Raw genomic sequence first — 12,745 nt, 5'->3', positions numbered from 1 at the left:
ATTTGTCATGTATGACAACAAACTGCATCCTTTGGGGATTGCTCTGTGCTGTCTCCAAAGAGACACTCATCCGTAAAAGGAAGGGTTAAAAGAGCCTATCCTTTGAAAAGTTTAAATAGTACATTACAACAGAGAGGCAACTGTGCTTGGTCTTCCAAAGAACCCCAGAACAATGTATAATACTAAAAAATAAATATATTAATTTTCATCCTCCACTGAATCTTTTTGGGGATTGTCTGTTGTCAGAAATGGGACTGCCCTATTAAACTAATCCACTAGGATAACTAGTTGTATATTCTCAATTCAGTGTGAGAGCAATTACAAACCAAATCCTTATTGGGCTGGGATGATAATATAGCTTCAGTGATCAACATCCATTCATGTACTTGTTAAATATAGTCACTTATTACGACGACTTCTTAAAAAGCGTTGGCATCTTTATACATGTGAGTTAAATTTTCAAACTATCCAGTGAATTGTCTTGCTGACGCATTTTGGGGTAGTAAATACTTGGCCAGTCAACTACAGAAGTGTATTAAGAAAATCCCACACAAGAACAGTGTGCTTTTTCATGGGCATCCCTTCCTCCTCTTGCCAGAGCATATGTCCTCATTGGCAGCTATCTGTATCTAAAAGATGGCCAGTCCACACTGTCCTGAAGATCCACCACTACTTTATCTAGGGAAGACTGTTTTTCCTCACTTGAGCAGCCAACCCTCTTTCAGCTACATTTCAGTTTGGCATTAGGCATGAAGCATCCAAGTCTAATGCCAATAAGACTCTGTGTATTGAACACTGGAGCTGTTAGAGGCTCCAGTATTCATTCTCCATCAACGTCTCTATTCCCAGCCTTGGGCAAGGGTATCAAGAGCCAGTCAAACGGGCCAGCAAGTTTGAGGGTACCTGCTGGCAAGTCTGGCTGGAATATAGAATTCCAGACGTCAGTGTTCAAATCTCTTCTAATAAGTCTTAGCATTGCAAGCTTTGTTACTTCAAACCGCAGCTGCTGACATGCACAACACTTAAAGCTGCAGCAGGATCATATCCACTCTTGAATATTTTACCATTTCAGCACTCAGGACATCCAAATGAAATGAAAGGATGCACAGAATTATCATTGTTGTACTCTCCCTGCATTATTTACAACCTTGAGGGCTGCAGCACTTCAGAATGGTATTAACAATATAAAAAGGCAAAGTTGCCCCTCAAGCATTTATCTTCAGAGTCTGCAGTGTAACACAACTGAAAAAGGTCAGAAAGGCTCCACAGACCCTCCCATCCACTGCTCTTTGGTTTCTCAACATTGACATGCAAGGGATTTACACAGGAGTAACTCAAGAGAAGTAATTGGGAGAGGAATGTATAAATCCCTTGTGCCTCAGTTAAGAGCACACATCCATGTCTTAGAACTCTGTCAACTAATTTCCCCTCTCTTGCCTTGTTGAAGTCTTCAGAGGTTGCCCTCATTTCCTTCCACGTCTTATTCAACAGCTGGATGCAGATGCAGAAAAACTCCTCAAATGATCTGTCATGCGTGAAGAACATGGGGTGGAAATCATTGCAGGTCTCACTGGCTAAAGACATAAGAGAAGGGGAAAAAACAATTATTAACAGGCAGGACCCAAACTGGAAAAAAACACCCACAGCTGGAAAATACAGTAATTCTCAGGATATGTATTTCTAATCAGGATAGAGGTGTAAACACACCACATTGGAAAGCCTGCCCTGATCTGCAACGTAAAAGTGAATGAAAGACAGTATAGAACCTCTTTGCAGGAGACAGCAACTAGCTACTTCTCTGGACAGTCTCTCAGCAAGTTGTTTGTGTGGAGCTTTACCGTGCAGGCTAGGACGAAGAAAGGCATAGAAAAAACTCCAAGCCAGGTCATCAAAAGAAGAATTCGCCCCACTCTTAGCAATAAGTACACCAAAGCTATGCTGACTGAGAAGTAGACACTGAATCAAAGCAGTAGGACAGAAAACCAATGTCTGATCAAAGAACAAGCTCCGCTAGCAGTAGCCGATGAGTTCCCGTTTTCTGTGGTGGTATGCCAAAGAGGTATCAGAGAAAGTGATTTTCTGTGTGAAAGTGTAGAGATGATTAATATGTTTCCATTTATTTTAGTTGTATAAACAGCCAAACGGAGCCCTGTTCCACACATTGAAGAAGTTTTTTTTTAAAGAAGAAACTGAATACAAACTTTCTCTGTGCAATTCTCTTCAACCCTAAAGTCAAGTATACATTTTAAAACAAAAGAAAAAAAAGAGAGTAAAGAAGGCCTGTGAGACACAAAAAGGAAGAAGATATTCTGCTCAGAGAGGTTGTTCTCTCCTGTGGGACTTACTGAGCTATGGCCAGATTTTCAGAATCTGAGGGCAAAACTGAGGGCAATGGCAGCTGCTGGGAGTTGAGCACTTTTGAAAATCTGTCCACTGGTGGACAAATTACCCCAAAGGACATTTTACCACATACGCTGCTGCAATTGACACAGTTTCCTTCACCATGCTGCTGGCCAGTATCACAAAGACTATCGGGTAGTCTGAGCCCATCCTTGATATATCCATCCTTCATCTCAATTAACCTCAGCTTTCCTCCACATCAACAGCCTCCTAATCTTTCTCATTAGCAACTCACAGACTCTTACAGCAGCAACCTCACCTACCATCAGGAACAAATGAGTGGTGGTTAGACAAGCAGCCTATGTGACAAATTACTAGAACAGTAACATCGTGTACCCTTTGAGCAAACTGCCTCCCAACCTGGGCTCCCACACATGCCTCACTATCCTTCGTAACCTCTTCCTCCCGATTAAATTTGCCAGACTAGACATGAAAACTCTTTGGGGGTATCCAGACAGAACTACCTGACTGAGAGATGCCCAATGATGAAGAACACATGCCTCTTCTCTTGGGCCTGGCTCCTCTCCTGCTACAGCCGCTTGGGCGTGATGTCTCTTTTCAAAACCTGTCTTTCTATTCGGTATGTATAATTACCTTTGCCATGGCAGTTGCTGCTGCTATAGGAACACATTGTGCATGGAATTACATAGTGCATCAAAGAAAAAGGGTCTCTGATCTTTCCTGAGGTGCAACATTCCAATTATGGAGGCAAAACTCGGAAGCTTAATCGCACACATGAGGTTTAATTGTAATGTCAGATTAAAATCTGATCAATTTCTTGACTATAGAGCTAGAGTCAGAGTTAATTTAAGAGTTCAGGTCTCATTCTAATCAAATTAAATCCATTCATTTCCAAGGCTGTGTAGTCAAGGGGGAATTGGTCAAGGCAGCAGCTCAATTTCTGAGTAAGGCCTCAATCCCTTAAAAAAATAAAATGCCAGAGGCCTGTTTTTCAGAGCACCTTCAGCTTCCCTTCATTTCAATTGGAGTCATGAGTGCCCAGCATTTCCAATTATCAGGCCTTCGGCCTGTAATAATGGCAGTGGCACAACAGAACGGGTTCTCAGAGTGTGCTTGTCCTTAAGTCATAAAATATTATAATGATGAGGAGAAATAAAATAATGTCAGGCAGAAGAATGCAGTCAGTGCCTTGGCTGTATAAATCAGACCAAGAAACAAGGCAGTAACCAAGAGGTATGCTGGCCTCTCTCGAATCCTTCTCAGAGCCCAGGCTAATCACAGTTCCTTCTTGTTTAAAAATAAAGACATCAATAAATCAAAATTAATACAAAATGTATTGATTTGCAGAAACTTGATCATCAATTCCCAGGCATGCTCCTCATAATAAGAAGCACCAAGCTGTATTCTTATTTTGATTGTAAAAAAAAAAAAAAAAAAAATGTGGGGGAGGCCTATGTTTTTCTAACTAGTCAACAGACTGTAACTTTCCAACATCTTTTCAACCTAGAGAAAGAGTAAAAATAACTCCTCTCAATCCAAATGGGGCAACTCAAATCAATCAGAAGATCAGTGCTAATATGTCTTAAACCATGCTAATCCCAACTAACCAGACTCAAAATTCAGAACTGCATCGTGAAGAGGTACCTCAAAATTTCCATAGATATCCACATGGTAGAAAAAATTCCATGCTGAACTTCAATGACACTTTTATTTGTCTGGAAAACGAATGTAAAACTATCCGGTTTCATGGAAGAGCCTTGAATCAAATATTATTATTAATATTTGGTAGTGTCTAAAGTCTCCAACCAAATCACAGCCCATTTTGCTAAATGCTGTATAAACGCATAGTAAAAGAGAATCCATACTCCAAAGAGCTTTAAACCTAAATGGACAAGACAGACAACACAAGAGAGAAAAGCAACATTATTATACCCACTGCACAGATAGAGAACTGAGGTACAGAAAGATTATGTGAGTTGGTCAAAGTCACAGAACAGGGTGTTTGCAGCAGAAGCGGAAACTCTACCCATATCTTGAGTCTCTGGCTGAATGTCTTCACCAGAAGGCCATCTTTTCTCTCTGAGGAGTGGGCAAATTTAGGGAGTGGTCAGTATTACTATGTAATATTTTGCACAACTCTAAGTGGCAAGCTAAAACTGAGGTTCATTGTCAGACCAATTTGGGGAACATTGCATGGAGCCTACTTGTAATATTCCTGACCCTAGGCACAGCACTGTCAAACACATTTCTACTAGCAGGAACTAGCCAAATTTGTTATTATATAAAAACACACAAATATATGGCTACGGCTCAGGGACTTAAATCATCATGGTTACTTATCTTTGTTGAATATTAATATCATCATCATGCCTTATGTTTCTCTGAGACCTCCTTTGAAAGACAAATCAGAAGGAAAATCTGTTCTGTATAAATCAGGCTAAGAATTTGTTAATTCTCCTTTCCTAGCAAAATTCTTATGCCTATTTCTCTGAGCTGGAGCTTTGTGTGCCACCTAATGGGATTCAAGTAGTCCTTCAAACTTCTAGTTCCTCTCTGAGTGTGACTTCAGGAAAGGAACTGCAGTTAATGTACTGATCAGAAATGGCACCTGAGAAAACACAGCTAATTTCTGCAAGGCAATATTTTTATGCCTGCTTTTTCAGAGGTTCACCTAATTACATGTTGGCTGTCTATTTTAAAAGACATTTAGGCTCCCCAGATTACTCATATTTTAAATAGATTTGTTGTTACACCTTTTGTTGCCCCTCTCTGGGAAGAAAACAACAACAGGAAAAATGAAAAAAAAATCACCTGTTCCTCCTTCCCCTCCTCATTTCTGGAACCCTCTTCTCATCAGAGAAAGAAATAAAATCAGGGCAGGGTTTTTTCCTGATGGCACTAAGAATAGGTTGATCTCTGAATGTTCACATCAGCCTGCTCTTGGAATGACAGTGTTTACAGTATGTTCTGATAAATGTCTGACATGGAGAACGCTACAGATTTAAATGTCAAAGTGGGTATAGATTGCAAAAAGTTGTGCATCCAAGACAGTTCCTGGAAAGGATGAGTGAGCCAGTGCAACTGGCTGGGGTGTCAGCTTTTCACAACTCACAAGCATGAATCTAAGGCCACTAGTTGAGCAGGTGATACCGGTATTGCACAGATAAATGTAAGTTATATGGCTACCACTTAAACATAGAGGTTTTTTTGGGGAAAAAATTGACCTCTTCCTCTCTCTTCAAAAAATTCCCAGCACCCCTTCACCTTGGGGGTGGGGGGAACCAACAGAAGTTTTTAATTATTATTGTTTTTAGCAATACTGGAAAAGTAATAGAAAGAGAAACAAAGAAAGAAGCAGACACTGACAGAGCAGCAGGGCCTAATGATAGGGCACTGGATTTACACTCAGAAGACCAAGGTTCTATTCCTGGTGCTGCTGCTGGCTTGCTGATGGACCGTGGGCAACTCACTCACCACCACCACCCCCCGCCCCACAGCCCCGTGCCTCAGCTTCCCCACTGTAAAACAGGGATAATGATAGTCACCTCCTTTGTAAAGTACTTTTGAAATCTACAAATGAAAAACGCTATATAAAAGCTAGATATTAATATTACTACTACTACTACTATTATTACATGAAAAATGAGCTTTAAAAATTAGAAACATATAGGCCATTATTTTCAAAATCAGCTCATGATTTTGGGTGCCCAATTTGGGACATCTTTAAGGGGCCTGTTTTTCAGAAGGCAGTTAGCACTTTCAAAAGGGGCCAGATTATCTGAAAGTTCTTAGCAAGTATGAAAGCCCAAAACTGCTACTTACTTATGAAAATCTTGACCATATTGCATGTACTATGGACTAAATAAGTAAGAGAGTCCATCTTCTAGCGGAGCTATAAAAATCAACAAGATCAAAGAAAATGAATAATCATGAAGCGTGCAGTATTCCTTTAGTGTAATAAGTAGTAGAGTGAGGGGAAGGGGAAAGGTCCATGAATATTTGTGAAAAATTAAAAACTATTTCACTTCAGTTGTGCTCATACACCTTCTGTGCTTGATTTCTGTGAAAATTTCAGTGGTAGCTTTACCTCACACAAACACTTGCCATAAACTAATCTTAAATTTACACATTCAACACACTGCATGAGGATAGATATCTCAAAATCCCTCACAAAGTCCTTGCACAGAGACAATTAAACAAGCTAGACACTTGTAACAGCTAGGACCACATTCACATCCCATTGCTATGGTAAATGTAGGGAGAGTGATGTTATGTCCTAGGGGCAGCCGGTGTAGGAAGCAATCACTTGAGGCCAGAGAGCAGACAGCTAACCAAAACCTCCATTTTATTTACAGAAACAGAGAGCTCACTCAGCCAGTTGAAACCGGCTGAGCTATCCCTTAATAGTCTAACTCAGTTGCCATAGTAACAAAACCCGTGACAACCAAATACACAACATATTCCTCCCCCCCTAATAAGAACATCCCCTAAATAAAAGACACACTAAACTAGAGAAGGAGGGTAGACTGCCTCCATTCCCGGCTAAACCCTGGGGATTATTTTGCCCCATAACCGTGGGTTCGCCCTAACTAAAGATCCAGCCAATGAGGAGGCCTTCTGTCTCTAGGTGGATTACGGCGAACTTCTGGTGTTGTTGCACCCGAAAGTACTAGGGGCTCAGGGTCCGCAGCACGAATAGGTGAGGAGGTGGTATCAGCTCGTGCTGGGCAGCTCTCAGCTGCCGGCAGTAATGGAGGAGAACAGTCAGGAACAGGTGACTCATGATTCGGTGTCTCACCAGGAGGGGTGAAGTCAGACCCCTCAACTGCAGATGGGTCCTGAAGACTGGCATGACCTGGCAACAGCTGATCTACATGTCGCCGCCAGGTAAGATTCTCTGCAGTCCGGACTGTATAGGAAACAGGTCCTGTTTGAGTGATGACTGTGGCCGGGACCCATTTAGCTCTGGAAGTATAATTCCGAGCCAAAACTGGCTGCCCTGGGCTAAAGGTTCGGTCTTTTTTGTCAGCCAGACCACAGGCCTCTTTTTCTTTTGTTTACAGGCATACTCAATGTGTCCCTTTTTGCCACAGTGTCGACACACCAGGTCCTTACACCAGCATTCTGATGCCTGGTGACCCAGCTTACCACAGCGGTAACATTCTTGACTCTGCACCGTTTTGTGGGTCAGTTCTTGTGACACTTTTTGCACCCTAGGGGATGCACCGATGTATTGTGCCTCCCTTGTAGCCAGTTCCATGGAGACAGCAATATCAACAGCCTTCTGTAATGTAAGCTGAGCCTTTGTCAGTAGGCGCTTCCGTTTAGTTTCACTGCAGAGGCCACACACTAACCTGTCACGCAGGGCATCATTTAACATCTCTTTAAATTCACAGTGTTCTGCTAGCTTTTTTAAAATGGCTACAAATTGTACAACTGTTTCATCTTCCTTTTGGTCTCTTTTGTGGAACCTATATCTTTCAACAATTACCAGTGGTTTTGGGGAGAAATGAGACCCCAGGATTTCCACAATGTCACTGTAAGATTTAGTCTCAGGCTTAACAGGGTGTAGTAAGCTGCGTAGCAGAGAGTAGGTTTTAGCCCCTACAACAGTTAAGAATATTGGCACCTTCTTCGCTTCTGTAATGTCATTTGCAATACCAAAAAGCTCAAAACGCTCAGTATACACATGCCACTGCTCTGTATTCTCATCAAAAGGCTCCAGGGGCCTGGTCAGAGTAGCCATGATTTTTAGTTTCACTTTCACAGTCAGTGCAAACAAGCAGCTTTTTTTCTTTGTTTGGTCTTTACCTTGACTTCTACTTCCTTCTGTTACTGGAGCAGCACCAGGATCCCACCCTCATCGCCAGTGTTATGTCCTAGGGGCAGCCGGTGTAGGAAGCAATCACTTGAGGCCAGAGAGCAGACAGCTAACCAAAACCTCCATTTTATTTACAGAAACAGAGAGCTCACTCAGCCGGTTTCAACCGGCTGAGCTATCCCTTAATAGTCTAACTCAGTTGCCATAGTAACAAAACCCGTGACAACCAAATACACAACAAGTGAAAATTAAATTCTGCATCCAAGCAATAAATTGTGCATGTCTAATTTTACTAGGAGTCTGTGACAGTCTGTACCCCTATGTTCACCTCTTTTACAAGACTATGATAAATTTTGTACAAAGTATGCCTTGTGAGGTATCATTTGAAAACTCATAATTTGCTAATTATTATTGTCCTGGTAAAACATCTGTGGCAATATGATATGTACAGTTATAAGATTCCTCTGTATGGTATTACTAAGACATGTTCCAAGTCTGGGGGAGCAGCCTTAAACCAGTTCCCCAGAGACAAAAGGCTAGCCGATGCCTCAGCCAGATGTCAACAAAATTGAATGGACCATCACCTGGTTTAGGGGCCATTCTTTGGCAGGAAAGAGTATGTGGGGAAAATCTAAATCTTGACAAAGAAACAGCTGGGGGATCCCATCCACACAGGCTTTCCATCCCCTGAGCCTCAGCTGGAGATGATTCTTGAAGAAGAGAAAGAGCTATAAGAAAGGGGAGCAGATGCCCCAAATTATCTCTCCCTTTCTCTCTATTCATGGTATCGACAACACTTCAAGAACAAAGCAGCAGCATTGGACTGGAGGAGGGATCCTGACTGAAAGAGATTCAGCCAGTAAGCCTGCTGAAACATGTGGTGAGAGACACTTAGCTTTGAATTCACACTAGCTTGTTAACTTGGCATTAGTTGCGTTTTACTTTTATTTTCTTGTAACCAATTCTGACTTTTGTGCCTCATTACTTGTAATCACTTAAAATCTACCTTTTGTAGTTAAACTTGTTTTATGGTTTTTATCTAAACAGTTTGTTTGGACTGAAGTGTTTGGGAAGCTCCTTTGGGAAGCAGGATTTGTACATATCATTTTGTATTAATAAAATGACAGACTTTATATGAGCTTGTATTGTCTGAGAGAGAGCTGGGCAGTACAAAATGCACATTTTTGAGTGAGAGTCTGGGACTGGGAATTTGCCGGTGTTGTTCTACAGTGTAATTCATGAGTGGCTGGTTATAGCATTCATACAATATAACTGAGTGGCTGTGTGAGAGCAGACCAGGAGTGGTAGCTCTAATAACAAAGCAGTGTAAAGGGCACAACAGGTTGAAGAATTGAGGGGACACAGCTGTTCATCAGTCCAGATTGTACCCTTGGTAATTGTCACAGTACCTCAGACAAAATATGCGAGAGCCACAAAATAAAAGGTTGAAAAATGTCATACTCCAATTTATCTGCAACCTCTCCCTGCACTGCTATCCCCCTGAAAGATTCAAAGCCAGAGAGCTTCTTCAAGCTCTTCTCTTGATGTTAAGGATTATAAAGTCACTGGAAAATAATACAATGTGATTAATCACATGTAAAAACTCAACTTGGATGGCAATATGCACAATCAGTCCACAAAATAAAATCTGAAGATTTTATTGAGTACATTTGGGTAATGAATAAATTTGATAAAACTGCTACATGATTGCAGATATTCCAAGAGCAGAGGGAGAGAAGCTAAATTAATCAAATAAATGATTCACTCAACCACATAAATAGGATCACTTGACATTAATGTTATCTCACTTAAAAGGGGAGAGAGAGATACCTTTTATAATAAGTCATTCTCTGCTCATTCCAAAGAACTCATCATGTATATCAGAAAAATACACTGAACTTTCCTCCATGATATTGAAATGATTGCTGGATAATTTGTTTAAGAAAAGTCTCAACAATCAATCAATACTTAACTCTTATAATGTGTTTGTCATCCATAGAGCTCAAAATGTTTATAGGAGATAAGTATCATTATACCCAAGTTACAGATTTGTACAGTGGTTAGAAAATGACTAGGACCTATAGAATCTAGTCCAACTGTGCCACCATGACATTGCCTCATGTTGGGCATGACATTTAACTTCTTTCAGGGCTTGTCTACATGGTGAGGTAATGTGCTTTAGAGAGATGTGACTTCTAAAGTGCACTAATGTGCTGCACATTAATTGGTCTGTGTAAACTACTTTAACATAGTGCTGTTTAAAACAGCATTATGTTAACACGCACTAGGGAACCTTTACTGTGCATTAGCACGCTCTACACGGACCAATTAATGTGCAACACGTTAGTGTGCTTTAGAAATTACACTCCATATAGCACATTACCCCAAATGTAGCCAACTCCTTAGTGTCTTCTCTTAGTTTCCTGATTAATAAAATGGAGATAATACTTTAACTGCAGAAGGGTGTTGTGAGCTTAATTGACATTTGTCACGTGCTGCAAGATCCACGGGTGAGAGTTGTTGTGTGGGCAACATATACAATATACACTCCACGTGATTTTCTAAATAATATTTTCCAATAATAAAAGACAACATGAGGAGCAACTAAGTCTCATTAGTCCTCTCAAGAGAAGGGAGTATTGTAGTTTTTGCTTCTCCTTGAAGATGAGATATAGCAAAAATAACTACTGTCATGCCCATTGTTACCCACAATATTGAAAATTCTCTCAATACACAGAGAATGTAAGAAGAAGTGTGCCTAATACAGCAGAAATATTGCAATTTGTCAGGATATCTACAATGCTGTTGCCTACAGTCTACAAGCAGCAATTTTGAAGTAAATCTTTTGCTACATTTCTACCAGATGATAGGAAAACAATGTAATTTAAGGCAAGGAAAGTTCATTGTGACAGGGCTACAAGAGCAATGCAATAATGAAGTAGTAATATTGCTGTCAGTTGGGTAATTTTCTTTCCATTAAACAATGCTGCTTAGAAGACTCAAGTACTATTAGAACAGAAGCTACTGAACTTTTTCTTGGAAATGTACCACAAAAGATAACAACACTTCAGCCTCAAAACACAGAGATGAAAATATTATAGACAGATCAGCTGCTTTTGTTAAGTCCAAGTCAAGAAATAATTTGCTGAGGTTTTTTTCTGTGTGGTACGAAGCAAAAAGGATAAGATTGCTCAAGGAACTAGCTTTCAACGCTATAGACCTGGGGCCAAGTTCACAGCTGATGTAAGAAGATACCATTTCATTGGTGTCCGCAGAGATGCACTGTTTTACATCAGCAATGAATTTGGCCCATTGTTTCAAATTCTCAGATGCAAAGTGTGACAATCAAGACACCACCAGGGGAGAACAGAAGGTTTAAATCCCCAAAACAAGCAGTTAAACCAACTTATTGCTATTATGTCATTGTAGTATAAAAATATATTGAGTATGGTCCTTTATGAAAGCTTGTAATGTTCTGAACTTGACGGTCATTATGAGAAATGTATATAGCCTGTGGTTATGAATGTATATATTCCAGCATGTAGAAAACTGCTCTCAGCCGGGGGTGAGCTGTCAAGAAGGTGGCAGGAGTAGGGGGCATCTCCTAAGCCAAGTGTTTACACAAAACCAGGTTCAAGTAACTATCCATTGTCCAGCCCAGGAAGAGACAATGATGGACCATTAGAGACAACTAGAAAGACATTGAGACAACTGAAATGGAAAAGAACATCTGGGCTATCAAGTCAAGAGAGAATTTTCCCATGTCCTTACCCATGGACTAGGGGTAAAAACTGGAGGCTGGCCCATGGCAGCTTACTTAGGGTCACGGGGCTCAGGTTAAGGGGCTGTTTAATTGTGGTATAGACAATCAGGCTCTGCCTGGAGCCAGGGCTCTAGGACTCTGCAAGGTGGAAGGGTCCCAGAGCTCAGGCTGCAGGCCGGAGCCTGAACAACTACATTACCTAAGAACAGCCATACTGAGTTAGACGAATGGTCCTTCTAGCCCAGTATCCTGTCTTATGACAGTCGCCAATGCCAGGTGCTTCAGAGGGAATGAACAGAACAGGCAATCATTGAGAGATCTATCCCATCATCCACTCCCAGCTTCTGGCAATCAGAGGCTAGGGAGAGCCAGAGCATAGGGTTACATCCCTGACTATCTTGGCTAATAGCCATTGATAGATTTATCCTCCGTGAACTTATCTAATTCTTTTTTTAACCTGTTATAGTTTTGGCATTCACAACATCCTCTGGCAATGGAGTTCCACATGTAGACTATGAATTGTGTGAAAAAGTACTTCCTTACATTTGTTTTAAACCTGCTACCTATTTATTTCATTGTGTGACCCCTGGTTCTTATATTAAGTGAAGGGGTAAATAACACTTCCTTGTTCGTTTTCTCCACATCATTCATGATTTTATAGATCTCTGTCATACCACACCTTTCCAAATTGAAAAATCCCAGCCCATTTAATCTTTCCTCATATGGAAGCTGTTTCATATCCTTAATTATTTTTTTGTCCTTCTTTGTACCTTTTCTAATTCTAATACACATTTTTTGAG

General features: G+C 40.8%; 1 protein-coding gene across 5 annotated transcripts in view; it reads right to left on the bottom strand.

The window, feature by feature from the left end:
- ELMO1 (engulfment and cell motility 1) overlaps positions 1-12,745 on the bottom strand; it is a 459,394-nt gene that overhangs the window by 144,563 nt on the left and 302,086 nt on the right. For 4 of the 5 annotated variants that reach the window (XM_045005400.1, XM_045005399.1, XM_045005401.1 and 1 more), the window contains one exon: positions 1,438-1,574. In XM_045005400.1, the coding sequence (XP_044861335.1) occupies positions 1,438-1,574 (137 nt within the window). Of the gene's footprint in view, positions 1-1,437; positions 1,575-7,159; positions 7,195-12,745 lie in introns of those variants that run through there. The other variant, XM_045005403.1, reaches the window with a different exon arrangement.

The sequence above is a fragment of the Mauremys mutica genome, chromosome 2 (assembly GCF_020497125.1).
Source record: "Mauremys mutica isolate MM-2020 ecotype Southern chromosome 2, ASM2049712v1, whole genome shotgun sequence".
Classification (NCBI taxonomy): Eukaryota; Metazoa; Chordata; order Testudines; family Geoemydidae; genus Mauremys; species Mauremys mutica.
This window is presented reverse-complemented; position numbering and strand designations above follow the sequence as displayed.